The sequence below is a fragment of the Cajanus cajan genome, chromosome 2 (assembly GCF_000230855.2).
Source record: "Cajanus cajan strain Asha chromosome 2, NIPB_CcT2T_4, whole genome shotgun sequence".
NCBI classification, from domain to species: domain Eukaryota; kingdom Viridiplantae; phylum Streptophyta; class Magnoliopsida; order Fabales; family Fabaceae; genus Cajanus; species Cajanus cajan.
The window spans coordinates 52,166,342-52,182,819 of NC_138518.1; the positions used below are offsets into that span (position 1 = coordinate 52,166,342).

Here is a 16,478-nt window from a genome sequence, read left to right on the forward strand (position 1 = left end):
GACGGGTTAGATTGTCATGCCTAGGTCCATGAATAAGAGAGGTCGTAACGTTAATTTTCTACGTGGTGTCCTCATGTTATTCAACATTTTGCATGATTCCAAAATACTCCTACTTTCGCCAACATATAGTGGTTTCAACCAAATCATTTTGAGGGCAAGTGTACAGTGTTTATGTATGCATGCAAACAAATACATACACAAACGTACCCAAATAAAAGATAAGAAACAAGAGCCTAATGCTGATTGGCTTGTAACGAATTGACATGATGATATGATGAATTTGCATGATTAATGTACGAATGAATACGCAGTGATTGTGGAATGGAGAGATACGCATGTGTCTATTCAAACAAGGCCAAGAAGAAAAGGCTGAGAAAAAGGGCACACAAAGGCAACGCAAGTCAACAGGGCACGTGGCTAAGAATTTTGTGAAGGATGCATTGCTTTTTCTCCAAAGACTGAGTAAAAGGGTGATTTTGGTACACCAATCACACAAAACGACATACAATTTGGATTTTTATGTGAAGAGTGACGGCTAAGGGTTGATTCGTATTTAACTTGTATTAAAAATAAACTTCAGTCACTCAGTTGCTTTTTTCAGTTGAAATTTAGAAAGTTAACTGAACCAATTGTATTGGTTATTACAACATGATCAAGCTTAATTTCAAGATGTAGGTTCGCTTCCTTTGCTTTGGTCCCTCCCTTTATCTAGCTTCATCTATAGACAGATTTTTCTTCTTAATTTTAACAAGTTCTTCAGTAGTGTCAAACAAAAAGCTAATGATATATTGAGATCCTTAATGATTGGAGTGCTGAAACCTGAATCAATGTAAATAAATAAAAACTGAAAAAATCAAACTAAAAAATTGAAAATTAACGATTTTGTTTGATTTTTTATTTTTATAAACTGCATAGTTTGACAAGTGTAATTTCTTTATGACAAGTGTAATTAAATTATAGATAAGCAAACATAAATTTACGACATATAATCTGAAAATTAAATTAAATAATAAAATTAAGCAAACATAAATGAGGGGTTTATAATTTAACTTTTACCAAGTGTTACATCACTCAATAATTTTATATTAAATGTGAATTTTGTAAATCCAACCGTTAAATTGAAAGTTCATATAATTTATATTATATATACAAAATTTTATATTAATCTAAGATGATTTGATAGTTTATTTTTATAAAACAAAATTGACATAATATATTCATTTCAAAATATACTAAAATATGAATACTTTACTCACCTTCAAATTATTGTTCAATTTTAACAAAATTTGATATACACGTATAAAGTGATATGAACTTTCAATCTAACGGTTGAATTTACAAAATTCACATTTAATATAAAGTTATTGAGTGGTATAACGCTTGTTAAAAGTTACATCAGTGTAATTATAACCTCCTCAACATAAATTTACAACATATATAATTTAAGAAAAAAAATTGAAAGAGAACGTACTCTTAAATTCTAGTTACTCTTATATGATAAATAATTATATTACCGTCATTTTTCTCAACCTTTCAGCAATGTTTTCCAAATCAGCAGCAACTGTTGATATAAATGCCTTGAGGATACGACCTACAGTGTATATATACATGTTTGGTTAACTGTCTTATAAGACTATTTGGATATAATTAGTCAGAAGAATTTTTTAAATTATTTTTTCATTAAAAATAAGCAACTTTTTTTAACAGAAAAATTCTATTTTTTTAATAGAAACAGACTCTATATATTTAATTTGAATTACTAAACATTGCTTGTTTCATGCAATTATCCAAGTCAATATATATGTACTAAATTGAATTGAATTGAGAATATAGCATTTAGGATTCATGAGAATGTGCTGGGCTGGGTAGGGATACACTTTCACTCCATCTCACAACACAAAACAAATTGCATCCAACCACTTAATTTGGCAATGATAAAAGTATTATTTATATAAAAATTGAATTTCTGACCAATATTGGGTCCCCATACAGCGCATATCCCACTCCTTCCACCTCCTTTTCTGATCGAACTATTTTATAATTTATTGATTGACCATCATCATCACCAACATGTTCCTAATTTCTTTTTTCAATAAAAAAATATTATAATCATGTAATTTGGCGTCTGCTACGGGGCATTTTCCTCTTAGTCATGTAAATTTTAAAAGGAGATCTTAGTCACAAATTTGATGTATCAAATTATTGAAATAGTAGTCGAGTAGTTCGCCGTGGTTTTGGTGTTTCAACTTAAAAAAAAAGGAAGGAAGTATGATTAGTTTATAAATACTTATATTATGTTTTAAGTTAAAAGTAGATGTGAATCTAATTTAATCTTAAAAATTTAGTTTTTAAGATGTTGATTGTTACACTTATATATACTATTATAACCTTATCTTTATTCATTGAATTTTTAACATGTTTCAAATGTAAAGTTTGGAAGACTAAAACAGATAACACAATAGATCTAATAATAATTATTAGATAGGCTCAGGTATAATTTTATGAAAATAGATTTGAGTCTAACTCAATCTTATAAAACTACTTTATAATGAGAATTATTCCTCACTTATACACATTATTTTTAATTGATATGAGATATTTAACAATATTTTTAAGAAAATAAGATAGAAAGAAAAAATGAAATATTTTTTTTAAGAGATAAAATTAACTTATACATGAATTAAAACTAATATTTTAAAGAAGTTAATAGGATAAAACTTTTATAAATTAATTTATATATAAATTAATTTTAACTTATGGAAAAAATTATCTTTTTTATTTTCTTTTATTTTTTATATCATAAAAGTGCTTATAAATTTTTTTATACAAATATACATTATACCTGTTTGATTTGCAAAAAAAGAATATACTATTAAATAACATAAATATAATTTTTATATTTAATTTGAGAAAATATTATAGGATATCTCAAATCATGAAAAGATGAATACCATAAAAAGAAACTTTTTTTATTCAATAAATCAGAATATCTTTTCATCCTAAATCCTAAATACTCAAAAGATTAAAATAATAAAATACTCATACTTATTTCAAATATAATAATTATATTTTTTTTCTTTTCTTCCTTTTTTACTGGGCTGTGTTTAGAAATTTTAAAGTACTAGGAAAACTTTATATTTTAACTTACACTCTAATATATATTTATGAATTTATATTTTATTTTTAAAATTTTGAACACTAAGTTTGGTAAATAAAATTTCAATCTATGATCGTTCTTTCATTCAATACATTGCAATATTAACTAATATAGTTAATAGTTTATATGAAATTGAATCTCAAAGTTTTAATTTTGATTTTTTACAGTGATTTTTTCGTTAGCATTTGTGCGGTGCCTTTAATTTAGAAAAGAAAACTAATACAACTAATATAAAATTAATGTTCACTAAATTTTAATGTTCACTAATACAACTAATATAGTACGCTTGCTAATCCTACTCTCAAAGAAGTAGAAGAACTTATCTACAGTCGGTAGCCCTGCACACAAAACCTCAAAACCACGTACGAAGGCCCAACTATTGGGGTGCAATTGGGTCGGGACAACACCTAAGGCCTGGAGTACTCCCTTTTCACAGTCAGTAAGGGGCCATCTTACCCTAATTTTAGAAATGAGGGTCGTATAACAAAACGTAAACTTTTCCGTTGAAGGTGAACTAATGCACACCGGTTCTCTGTCAACACAAGGTTCACATATAACTACATCGTCCCCATCACGACAAACCACATGGTCTCTACAAAAGCTGTCCATAGCTTCCCAAGAATTTATCATAGACTCACATTTTAATGCGTCATCTTTAACCCATCTATATAACTCCCCGTAACTCACGACAGCCATGGCAAATATAAGCTTAGACTAACCTACAACCTAAAGGTTTGCAAGAAAACCACTACAATAGCAGAATAAATACGCGTACCTAAGGGTCTCTCACACCACTTCACCCACTAAAAACAGGGACAACCACCGTAGACCGCCGTAGACCTGGAACGGAGAAGAAAGAAACCACCGGAGAAGAAGACACGCAAAGAGGGAAAAGAAAATAACTTGAATAAATGGGAGGCCGCCTCTATTTATAGAGGTGAAGGGTCGCGCGTGAAGAGGGAAAACCCAAGAGCCACAACGCGCGTGGGGTGCTGCAACTCCTAACCCAAGAGGGCCCCACTTCGTTAACCCTGGTAGCGGGCGCTGCCACGTGGCTCCGTCATTAATTACACTCCTGCAACGCCGTCCTTGCAATAAATGCATGTCCCTTCCTGGACGAGGGGAAAAGACACGTCTTGTCAAGACCAGAGAGATCCCCACTTCCCAGAACGACATACATACCGCTACAGTCCCCATCTGGAGAACGACTCGGCCATCTCCCGACATTATTCGAAAGGCCACAAGCCCTTTCGCCTTATCGGCTCAGGGCTGGAAGGCTAGTGTACCGTCCAGGTCAAAATCCGACTTGATCCTCCGTTTGACTGATAACCACTCGGCCTACGACCGAGTTAACACCTCTATGCAAGCCGACTTACTCCTATTTCGACCCCACTCGCCTATGAGGGGGTCACTCGGCACGTACCCGACTTGATCCTTGGTGTACAAGCCGACTCAGCCCTAGCTCGGATTCGCTCGCTTACAAGTCGGATCTCCGTGATTACCCGACTGGACCCATGACACAGACCTAGTCGGTTAAAGACCGACTAGATTAATCCTCACTCATTGCGCGACCTTGTAGCAAGAACGGTTGAGGAAACCCCTACGTTCTCGGGGCCCATGAGGCCCATGGGCGACGAGGTATAAAACCTAAAACCCTAAGTCTAGGCGGACGAATTACACTTTTTGAATGCTCTGGCTTTGAGGTTCAACCTAGGACGAAACCCTAGCGCACCCCTTGGCCGGAATATTTTGGCGCCCACCGTGGGGCTGCGGTGAAACTTTTCCTACGCCCCAAGCAACACAAAGGAACCCGCACTTTACCATGGCGAGAGGCGATAATAACAACAACAACTCACAACCCCCAACCATGGAGGAGATGATGGCCATGATCAATGGCCTACGAGAGGAGAATGCACGGTCCAGGGAGAGAGAGGAGGCCGTCCAGCGCGAGAATGAAGAGATCAGGAGGAGAGCGAACGAGATGCAAGCCAAAATAGCGGCCAGTACCAGGACTGTGGAGAAGGATGTCATGCTGGAGGTCCCTAGAGACTTTCGGCCATTCTCGAAAGCCATAGAGGCCGAGATCATCCTTAGGGATCATCGGATACTGCAGGTCGAACCGTTTGACGGAACCCAGGACCCCAGTCAACATTTAACGGACTTCCAAGCTCAGATGTTGATCTGTGGTGGGAGCATGGAGGTCCGCTGCAAATTGTTCATGGGCACGCTCAAGAAGGCGGCGCTTGATTGGTTCAGCGGTCTTCCTGATCGATCGATCACCGACTTCGATGTCTTTAGCCGACTCTTCATGGCGCAGTTTGCCGCTAACAAAAAGAAGCCGCCAATCACGTCGGATTTGTTTGATCTCAAGCAACAACGCGAGGAGTCGCTGAAAGACTTTCTGCAAAGGTTTAATGAGGTTGCCTTGAGGATAGCGTCGTTGGATGAAAGGATGGCAGTCATCGCATTCCAGAAGGGTTTAAGGTTCGGGGCTTTCGATATCGCGCTTGAAAAAGCAAATTGTCAAACGATGTCGGAGGTGCGGGCTTTCGCCTTAAGTCACATCAAGACGGAGGAGAACCAGATTATTAAAATGGCAGTGGAGAACCGAGAAGCAGGGGGAAGAAATAAGGAGGTTAACAAGCATCTCCGACCGCGATCGGATTGGAGTAACCGACGCGATCGTTATAACACGAAAGAAGGCAACTACCAGCAGGCCGATCACATTGGTCGGCCAAGAGGCGAGTGGACGCGTAACAAGGAAGACGAGAAGTTTACTCCACTCAACGTTCCCAGGCGGCACATACTGCATGACGTCAACAGCGCCTCACTTTTCGAATTCCCAGCGGCAACCGACTGCTAGTTGGGACCTTACAAAACTGACTGGTGTGAATTCCATCGGACCCATGGACACACTACGGAGAATTGCTTTGTTCTCGGTAGGCAGATTGAGCGCCGTATCAAGGAGGGTCGTTTGAAAAAATTCATTGTATGGAAACAAGATGAAGGCCCGTCCGAGAGGCGACGCAGGCGAGAAGGAGAAGACACGAGAAGAGGAAGGCGAGAAGGGAGGTCTCCCCCTAGAGATTTGCCGGAAAAAAGTGCAGAAACTCATCAGCAAGTTGTACATGGAGACTTCAACACCATAGCGGGGGGTTTTGCCGGAGGAGGTTCGACTTCAGCAGCACGAAAGAGATACTCTCGGTCAGTGCTATCGGTCTCCGGTTGGGCGAGACCTACTCGGCCAGCCATCACGTTCTCGGACGCCGACTTTGAGGGTGTGTCACCCCATGAGGATGACCCTATAGTCGTTTCGGCGATCGTCATGGGTTACAACGTGAAACAAGTGTTGGTGGATCAAGGTAGCTCGGCAGACATAATGTTCTGGGAAGCCTTCATCGGGATGAAAATTCCGACCGATCGCCTTATGCCATATGCAGGTACGTTAGTCGGTTTTGCAGGTGATCAGGTAACGACCAGGGGATACACCGACTTGGAGACAACTTTCGGCCAGGGAGACCACATGAAGACTATCCCTGTCCGATACCTGGTGGTCAATGCTCAATCGTCCTACAGCATCCTAGTCGGACGACCGACATTGAATAAGTTGGGAGCAGTCGTCTCCACACCCCATTTGAAGATGAAGTACCCTTTACCCAGCGGTAAGGTTGGGGTCCTCTGTGTGGACCAAGAAGTCGCGAGAAAGTGCTACGAGGACAGCTTGAGGGAGAGGAGACAGTTATATGTGACACAGGTTGATCGGGGGGTCCAGTCAATCAAGTTAGATCTGAGGATGACTCACTTTGACTCCCGACCAACCCCAGCAGAAGATGTGAAGGAGGTTAGTTTGGCCGAGGGAAAAACGGTCAAGATTAGCGTGTTTTTGGCTAAAGAAGACGAGGAAGGATTGCTGATAGTATTGAAGAACAACATGTCGGCTTTTGCATGGAGTGCTGGCGACATGCCAGGCATTGATCCCGACTTCCTATGTCATCATCTCATGGTCGATCCCAATGCGAAGCCGGTGATTCAAAAACGACGAAAGTTTGGAGATGATAAAAAAAGGGCCATAGCCAAGGAGACGAAGAAATTGTTGACAGCTGGTCACATTCGGGAAATCCAATACCCGACGTGGCTAGCGAATGTGGTAATGGTACGGAAGAGCAACGGAAACTGGAGGATGTGCACAGACTTCACCGTCTTGAACAAAGCCTGTCCAAAAGATTCATACCCGCTGCCCAACATAGATTGTCTGGTTGACAATGCTTCGGGGTATGAATTATTGAGTTTCATGGATGCGTACTCGAGGTACAATCAGATCAGGATGCACCCTGCCGACGAAGATAAAACAGCATTCATAGCCGACCAAGCCACCTACTATTACAAGGTGATGCCTTTCGGTTTGAAGAACGCAGGGGCGACGTACCAGAGGCTTATGGACAAGGTGCTGGCCGATCAACTAGGAAGGAATGTGGAGGCATATGTGGACGACATGGTTGTCAAGTCGCCTAGTGTGTGTCGGCATTTTTCTGATTTGCAAGAGTCGTTCGACACCCTAGCACGCTACCAGCTCAAATTGAACCCCGCAAAGTGCTCGTTTGGCGTCCAAGCAGGAAAATTCCTCGGTTTCCTGCTGACTCACCGTGGCATTGAGGCAAATCCTGATAAGTGCTCTGTCATAATCAGTATGAGAAGTCCTGCGACGGTAAAAGAGGTCCAGCAGTTGACAGGGAGGATGGCCTCCCTCTCTCGGTTCCTTTCAAAGGCAGCGGACAAGTCGCTCCCCTTGTTTCGATGTTTGAGAAAGAACGACCGGTTCGCGTGGACAGATGAATGTGAAAGAGCATTCGGCGAACTCAAGCAGGCTCTCACCTCGCCGCCAATCCTCTCCAAACCGCAAGCCGATCTCCCTTTGCTGATGTATTTGTCGGCATCCGATAGTGCCATCAGCACGGTCTTAGTACAGGAAAGAGGTAACTCCCAATCGCCCATTTATTTTGTTAGCAGGGTGTTACAAGGAGCAGAGGTTCGTTATCAGAAGATCGAGAAATTAGCCCTTGCGATACTGGTTACAGTGCGGAAGCTAAGACATTATTTCCAGAGTTACGAGGTGGTAGTCCGAACAGATCATCCGATTAGGCAAGTACTACAGAAGCCCGACCTGGCAGGAAGGATGATGAAGTGGTCTGTAGAGCTATCAGAGTATTCCATCAAGTATGAACCGAGAGGAGCAATCAAAGCTCAAACGCTAGCTGACTTCGTGATGGAACTAACTTCACCGGCTGAGGAAGGCAGTATTGAAGAGACACAGTGGATCCTATCGGTGGATGGAGCCTCGAACCTTGGAGGAAGTGGAGCGGGAATCGTCTTGGAAGGACCGGGAGGAATTTTGTTGGAACAATCATTGCGATTCGAGTTTCGAGCAAGCAATAACCAGGGCGAGTATGAAGCGTTGTTGGCCGGTATGGCATTGGCAAAGGAAATGGGGGCGACGAGTTTATCAGCACGAAGTGACTCCCAACTGATCACGGGGCAGGTAGCCGGCACCTTCCAGGCGAAGGACCCTCAACTGGCTAAGTACCTGGAAAAGGTTAAGCTCTTATCGGGAAATTTCCGAGAGTTCACACTTAACCACGTACCACGAGAGCAAAATTCGAGGGCCGACTTGCTCTCTAAGCTTGCAAGCACAAAGAAGCCAGGAGCCACTCGGTCAGTTATCCAAGAGACGCTAGCACAACCAAGTATAAACGAGGCGCAAGGGAACGTCCTATTCATCCAGGAAGAGCTTAATTCGTGGATGGGACAGTACATCGCATATCTAACTCGGGGGGAATTACCGGAAGACAAAAGGGAGGCATCGTTGGTGCAAAAGGAGTCGGCCATGTTCGTAGTCATCAACGAAAGACTGTACTGAAGGGGCTTTAGCTCTCCTCTCTTAAGGTGTTTGACCATGTCGCAAGCAAAAAGAGTGATGGATGAGGTACATAGTGGAATGTGCGGAAGCCATATCGGAGGCCGAGCTCTGGTGTATAAAGTTGCCCGAGCAGGGTACTTCTGGCCATCCTTGAGGAACGACTACGTCAATTGGGTCCAAAAATGTGACGGATGCCAAAGACACGCAACCCTGCACCACTCCCCAGCGGAACGGCTACATTCAATATTATCCCCCTAGCCTTTCCACAAGTGGGGGATTGATATTCTCGGTCTATTTCCAATCGCAGTAAGGCAAATGAAGTTCTTGATAGTAGCTGTTGATTACTTCAGCAAATGGATCGAGGCGGAGCCAGTTGCAACCATCTCAGCAGAGAAGGTTAGAGCATTTCTTTGGAAGAACGTGGTGTGCAGGTATGAAGTCCCTCAAATGCTCGTTTCCGATAATGGGACACAATTTGCAAGTGCGAGAGTCCGTGATTTTTGTAAAGAGGTCGGCATCCAAATGGCATTCACTTCCGTTGAACACCCACAGTCTAACAGCCAGGCGGAGTCGGCCAACAAGGTAATTCTTTCAGGTTTGAAGAAGCGTGTCCAAGACTCAGGCGCTTCATGGGTGGAGGAGCTTCCCCGAGTGTTATGGTCGTACCACACGACTGTTCATTCGTCGACCCAAGATACTCCGTTCAATCTGGTATACGGAACCGACGCCATGATCCCGATCGAAATCGCAGAGCCATCAGTACGCACTACGACTTTTTCTGAAGAAGAATCCGACCAGGGAAGACAAGTTGACCTGGACTTGATCGCTGAGACAAGAGAGAGAGCAAGAATAAACCAAGTAGCAGCCCAGAGAAGAGCAGCCTTCAAGTACAACACAAAGGTAGTTCCAAGAGACTTTGTTGTAGGAGATCTAGTCTTGAGGCGTGCTCAGTTAACATAGATAAGGAACAAGCTGTCACCTAAATGGGTCGGCCCGTATAAAATTGATGATGTGGTCGGCAAAGGAGCTTACAGACTGAGAACCTTGGAAGGAGGGATGATACCGAGAACCTGGAACGCTGCAAATCTACACTTTTATTATAGCTAGACTATTTTTCAATTTGTATTGGGTGCATTCTTTTCCTAACTCAATATTTTTTCCCTGTAAAAATATGAGGGGTTTTTGCTGAGAAGGTTTTTAACGAGGCACCACCCTTTCAATTTTAATAAATGTCATCTCATTGTTTTCTTCCATGATTTCTGACATATGTTATTTTTAAAGGCGCCAAAACTCGTGATTGTCGGCAAAAGTCCGACTGGGCGAGTATAAATAACTCGAAGACAAACTCGTGATTGTCGGCAAAAGTCTGACTGGGCGAGTATAAATAACTCGAAGACCAAAACTCGTGATTGTCGGCAAAAGTCTGACTGGGCGAGTATAAATAACTCGAAGACAAACTCGTGATTGTCGGCAAAAGTCCGATTGGGCGAGTATAAATAACTCGAAGACAAACTCGTGATTGTCGGCAAAAGTCCGACTGGGCGAGTATAAATAACTCGAAGACCAAAACTCGTGATTTTCGGCAAAAGTCCGACTAGGCGAGTATAAATAACTCGAAGACCAAAACTCGTGATTGTCGGCAAAAGTCCGACTGGGCGAGTATAAATAACTTGAAGACAAACTCGTGATTGTCGGCAAAAGTCTGACTAGGCGAGTATAAATAACTCGAAGACCAAAACTCGTGATTGTCGGCAAAAGTTCGACTGGGCGAGTATAAATAACTCGAAGACAAACTCGTGATTGTCGGCAAAAGTCCGACTGGGCGAGTATAAATAACTCGAAGACAAACTCGTGATTGTCGGCAAAAGTCTGACTGGGCGAGTATAAATAACTCGAAGAACAAAACTCGTGATTATCAGCCAAAGTCCGACTGGGCGAGTATAAACAACTCCATGACAGACTCAAATAGCGGACGAAGCTCGATTATATGACCAAAAAAGAATTGCAACACCAACCGACCGACTATGAACAACAGTCGGGAATCGACCGGCTACTTTCGAATGATGATTTTTCCTAAATAAATATTCCGCATCTCCAGGTAACCATCGTAATTGACGTTCATGTCAGTTTGGAAATTTTCCTGTTCAAACAAGTCAGGTTTGGCAGACTGTAATTACGAAGTACCTCTTTAAGCTTAAATTTTCTATTATATGTCGGGTTTTTATCGACTGAGGAATCTTACCCTTTTTAACTTGGAAAGTCTTCGTCCCATTTGAATCGGCATTTTACCGATCCGCGATGCGAAATTCCACCATTTTAAACTAATTTTTTCGTTTAGAAGTAGTCGGAAATAAAACCGAGTATATGCATACAATTACGTTTTAAACTCAGAAAAGTTTCATTTTCCAATTCGGACGACCAGTTACATCAAGGCTCAATCGTTAACTTAGCAAAAAAAAAATTTGGGTGTTCTTCTAGTCGGTATGTGGACAACTAGATATCTTGAGACTCATTTCTTAACTTAGAAAAATTTTGGTGTTCTTCTAGTCGGTATTTGGACGACTAGGTATCTTGAGATTCATTTCTTAACTTAGAAAATTTTTTTTGGTGTTCTTCTAGTCGGTATTTGGACGACTAGGTATCTTGAGATTCATTTCTTAACTTAGAAAATTTTTGGTGATCTTCTAGTCGGTATGTGGACGACTAGGTATCTTGAGATTCATTTCTTAACTTAGAAAAATTTTGGTGTTCTTCTAGTCGGTATGTGGACGACTAGGTATCTTGAGATTCATTTCTTAACTTAGAAAAATTTTGGTGTTCTTATAGTCGGTATTTGGACGACTAGGTATCTTGAGATTCATTTCTTAACTTAGAAAATTTTTTTGGTGTTCTTCTAGTCGGTATTTGGACGACTAGGTATCTTGAGATTCATTTCTTAACTTAGAAATTTTTTTTGGTGTTCTTCTAGTCGGTATTTGGACGACTAGGTATCTTGAGATTCATTTCTTTACTTGGAAAAATTTTGGTGTTCTTCTAGTCGGTATTTGGACGACTAGGTATCTTGAGATTCATTTCTTAACTTAAAAAATTTATCACTGCCAAAATTTCATTGATGAGGTTTTACTTATTAAGTTTCATATTTTATCAAACAAGTCGGCCTTAGGCCAGCTGGATTCGTTGAATCTCACTATCAATTTGGAACGTTTTCAATTTCCACAAACAAGTCGGAGTTACGCCGACTATTTCATAAAATATTTTTGCCTTTGACTTAGAAAAATTTTCCTTTTTACTTGAATCTCGCCTGTCAAACGAATCGGAATAGAACCGTTTTAGTTTCGCAGAATTACTGAATAAGTAACGAGTCAATAAACTTGCATCAACGATAACGCATGAAATTCACATTGAATTCAAAAAGAAATGAAACACCACCAAAGTCTTAAAGATAACTCGACAACAACAAGAAGGCTTGAAAAGGAGAAGAGTACGAGAGTCTAAAGTAAACAAAAGCTTAATCATCTTCGGGGGGATCCATGAGCTGACCGTCCACAATCTCCTTGAAGTAGCCAAGGCTCCTAAGATCAAGGTCGGCATGCAGAAACTTCACTTGACTCTTAGCCGCATCGAAACCCTCCATAAACCTTTTCAACGAGTCCGTTTTAGCCACATGAAGATTAGCTTGCAATTTTTCAACCTCTGACTTCGCTGAAGCTAAATCGACCTCGAACACTTGCGCCGCATCAACATTTTTGTCTCGGGCTAGCTTCATTTCCTCAAGCTCCTTCTCGAGGCTTGACCTCTCGACAGCCCAGGCCTGTTTCTCGTCCTCAAAGGCACGACGACCTTCCAATAGTTTGTCCCTCTCGGTAGACACCCACCTGAGCTCAGCTTTACTCTTGTTCAAACTCTCCTCCAAGGAAACAATCCTTTTTCCTTGCAACTTAGTCTCCCTCACTAAGCCGCGAATTTTATCTTCATTGATCAACGACAGAGCCGAGAGGCGATTGGTAAGTGATTCGACGCCCTTGGCGATGGTGAAAGCACTCATCTTCTCCAAATCATCTCGGTCACCCTCTAGCAAGTCAGTTCCTCGAATGTGAGCACTGTGGTTAAACTTCTCGTCCCAGAAAGAAGCCACATTGCTACGGTCGGCTCCGTGGTTCACTGGCTCCCAATTCTTGCCGAGACAGGCACTCAGGGTCCTCTCGGCAGATTGAACCTCCGTGCCGCCTTTGACCTCCTCGGCGGCCACGACCGTCTCCAAGTTAACCACCGATATGGATTTATCGGCCTCGCGACGGCGCTTCTGAGGGTTCTCGCCAATGGTTCTCGACTTCACCACTGGACTACCGGACTCCGCAACCTTCTCGGTAGCCGACTCACCCACCACGGCAACTTGGGAAACTTTTTGTTGCTTCCAGAGTTTCATCATTTCCCGGTTGCTCATACTCGCCATTCTCTCTGCAAGAAATACATAAAGAGGTTATGATAGAAGTATAAGGCTAAACGGAAAAGGAAATTCGCAGCATTCAAAACAACAATATACCTATGTATATCCTCAACTCTTGGGGCCTACTCTCTAAGTCTAGGAGTTTTCCAGTATTGAATAGGGTTTTCAACTCCTCGATTTTCTTAACATCATTCCGATCACTCTCGCAAAGCTTCTCAGAATCTAGACCACCAAATGATATAGTTCTCTGATTCCAGTACAAAGGGAACCCCTCTAACACATTTTCATGACTCGGCATACTTCGAACTCGGAAAAACGATTTTTTGAAATCTTTATAGGACGACTGGAATAACGATAACATTCCCCGACCTGAAACCCCGCTAACGGACACCCAGCTAGTACGCTTGCTAATCCTACTCTCAAAGAAGTAGAAGAACTTATCTACAGTCGAGGTAATACCGAGCCCTGCACACAAAACCTCAAAACCACGTACGAAGGCCCAACTATTGGGGTGCAATTGGGTCGGGGCAACACCCAAGGCCTGGAGTACTCCCTTTTCACAGTCAGTAAGGGGCCATCTTACCCTAATTTTAGAAATGAGGGTCGTATAACAAAATGTAAACTTTTCCGTTGAAGGTGAACTAATGCACACCGGTTCTCTGTCAACACAAGGTTCACATATAACTACATCGTCCCCATCACGACAAACCACATGGTCTCTACAAAAGCTGTCCATAGCCTCCCAAGAATTTATAATAGACTCACATTTTAATGCGTCATCTTTAACCCATCTATATAACTCCTTGTAACTCACGACAGCCATGGCAAATATAAGCTTAGACTAACCTACAACCTAAAGGTTTGCAAGAAAACCACTACAATAGCAGAATAAATACGCGTACCTAAGGGTCTCTCACACCACTTCACCCACTAAAAACAGGGACAACCACCGTAGACCTGGAACGGAGAAGAAAGAAACTGCCGGAGAAGAAGACACGCGAAGAGGGTAAAGAAAATAACTTGAAAAAATGGGAGGCCGCCTCTGTTTATAGAGGTGAAGGGTCGCGCGTGAAGAGGGAAAACCCAAGAGCCACAACGCGCGTGGGGTGCTGCAACTCCTAACCCAAGAGGGCCCCACTTCGTTAACCCTGGTAGCGGGCGCTGCCACGTGGCTCCGTCATTAATTACACTCCTGCAACGCCATCCTTGCAATAAATGCATGTCCCTTCCTAGACCAGGGGAAAAGACACATCTTGTCAAGACCAGAGGGATCCCCACTTCCCAGAACGACATACATACCGCTACAGTCCCTATCCGGAGAACGACTCGGCCATCTCCCGACATTATTCGAAAGGCCACAAGCCCTTTCGCCTTATCGGCTCAAGGCTGGAAGGCTAGTGTACCGTCTAGGTCGAAATCCGATTGACCTCTACTCGGCTAATACCCGACTAAGTCACCAGGCCACAAGCCCTTTCGCCTTATCGGCTCAGGGATGGAAGGCTAGTGTACCGTCCAGGTCAAAATCCGACTTGATCCTCCGTTTGACTGATAACCACTCGGCCTACGACCGAGTTAACACCTCTATGCGAGCCGACTTACTCCTATTTCGACCCCACTCGCCTATGAGGGGGTCACTCGGCGCGTACCCGACTTGATCCTTGGTGTACAAGCCGACTCGGCCCTAGCTCGGATTCGCTCACTTACAAGTCGGATCTCCGTGATTACCCGACTGGACCCATGACAAAGACCTAGTCGTTTAAAGACCGACTAGATTAATCCTCACTCATTGCGCGGCCTTGTAGCAAGAACGGTTGAGGAAATCCCTACGTTCTCGGGGCCCATGAGGCCCATGGGCGACGAGGTATAAAACCTAAAACCCTAAGTCTAGGTGGACGAATTACACTTTTTGAATGCTCTGACTTTGAGGTTCAACCTAGGACGAAACCCTAGCGCACCCCTTAGCCGGAACAATATACATTTCAAAATATACTAAAATATGAACACTTTGATTACCTTCAAGTTGTTGTTCAATTTTAACAAAATTTGACATATATGATCTAAGAGATATGAACTTTCCATCTAACGGTTGGATTTACAAAATTCACATTTAATATAAAGTTATTGAGCGGTGTAACACTTAGTAAAAGTTACACCGGTGTTGTTTGAACCCTCCTCATATATATATATATATATATATATTATATATTATCTTGATATCATTTCTCTTCTCTCCTTTCATCTTAAACTAAACAAGATCACAATATTATTTTTTTAATTTCATTTTTATTTTACTCAAACCAAACAACCCAAAAGATATACCTTATAACTAATCTCCTTTGTTATAATCAATGTAATACAATAACTATTTTTCTACATAATATTATTAGAAATATACATGGAAAAGAGCAAATAATACTATAATAAAAAGTTAACATGACACATAATTTAAGGCTTTTTTTTTTTTTTCTTTTGACTTATTATGAAATAGAGGGAAAGTAGTATTAAACATATATTTTATTAGATATTTTAACTTATTTTAGAAACTAAATATTACAATAAATATACTTTTTTTTAATAATTATTCAATACTTACTTTATAGGATATAGAATTATGATAAGAAATCAAAAGTCAAACTTTTTGTTTATTAAAAAAATGTTATATAGTTCTTGACTATTTTTTTCTCTACCAAAAAAAGAAAGAACTATTGACTTTTAATGCAAATTTATCATAGTTTTAATAAAAATGAATTACTTAACTAATACGTAGTATTTAAAACACCAGTTAAAGATCCTTAAAAATTGATTTCCTTAACCGAATACGATAGGAAGATTAATCATTAGTCATTTACTTAGGCAATTTACAATGATTCTTGCCAAATTTGTGAGATTTGATTTTGTCACTGAAACAGCGGTTGCGAAATGGTAAAGAAACTAACAATTTAACATGCTGATGGTGTCAA

General features: G+C 41.2%; 1 protein-coding gene across 1 annotated transcript; it reads left to right on the plus strand.

The window, feature by feature from the left end:
• Positions 1-4,979: 4,979 nt before the first annotated feature.
• On the plus strand, positions 4,980-9,071 carry LOC145955028 (uncharacterized). Its single transcript, XM_083069725.1, has 2 exons — positions 4,980-6,005; positions 6,105-9,071. The coding sequence occupies exons 1-2, from the start codon at positions 4,980-4,982 to the stop codon at positions 9,069-9,071; spliced, it is 3,993 nt and encodes a 1,330-aa protein (XP_082925851.1).
• Positions 9,072-16,478: the final 7,407 nt, after the last annotated feature.

Bases quoted from the DNA above. Each gene is read 5' to 3' on its own strand.
- LOC145955028 (XM_083069725.1), top strand. From the start codon at position 4,980: ATGGCGAGAGGCGATAATAACAACAACAACTCACAACCCCCAACCATG. The intron at 6,006-6,104 runs GCAACCGACTGC...CTCGGTAGGCAG, and splicing joins CACTTTTCGAATTCCCAGCG to ATTGAGCGCCGTATCAAGGA.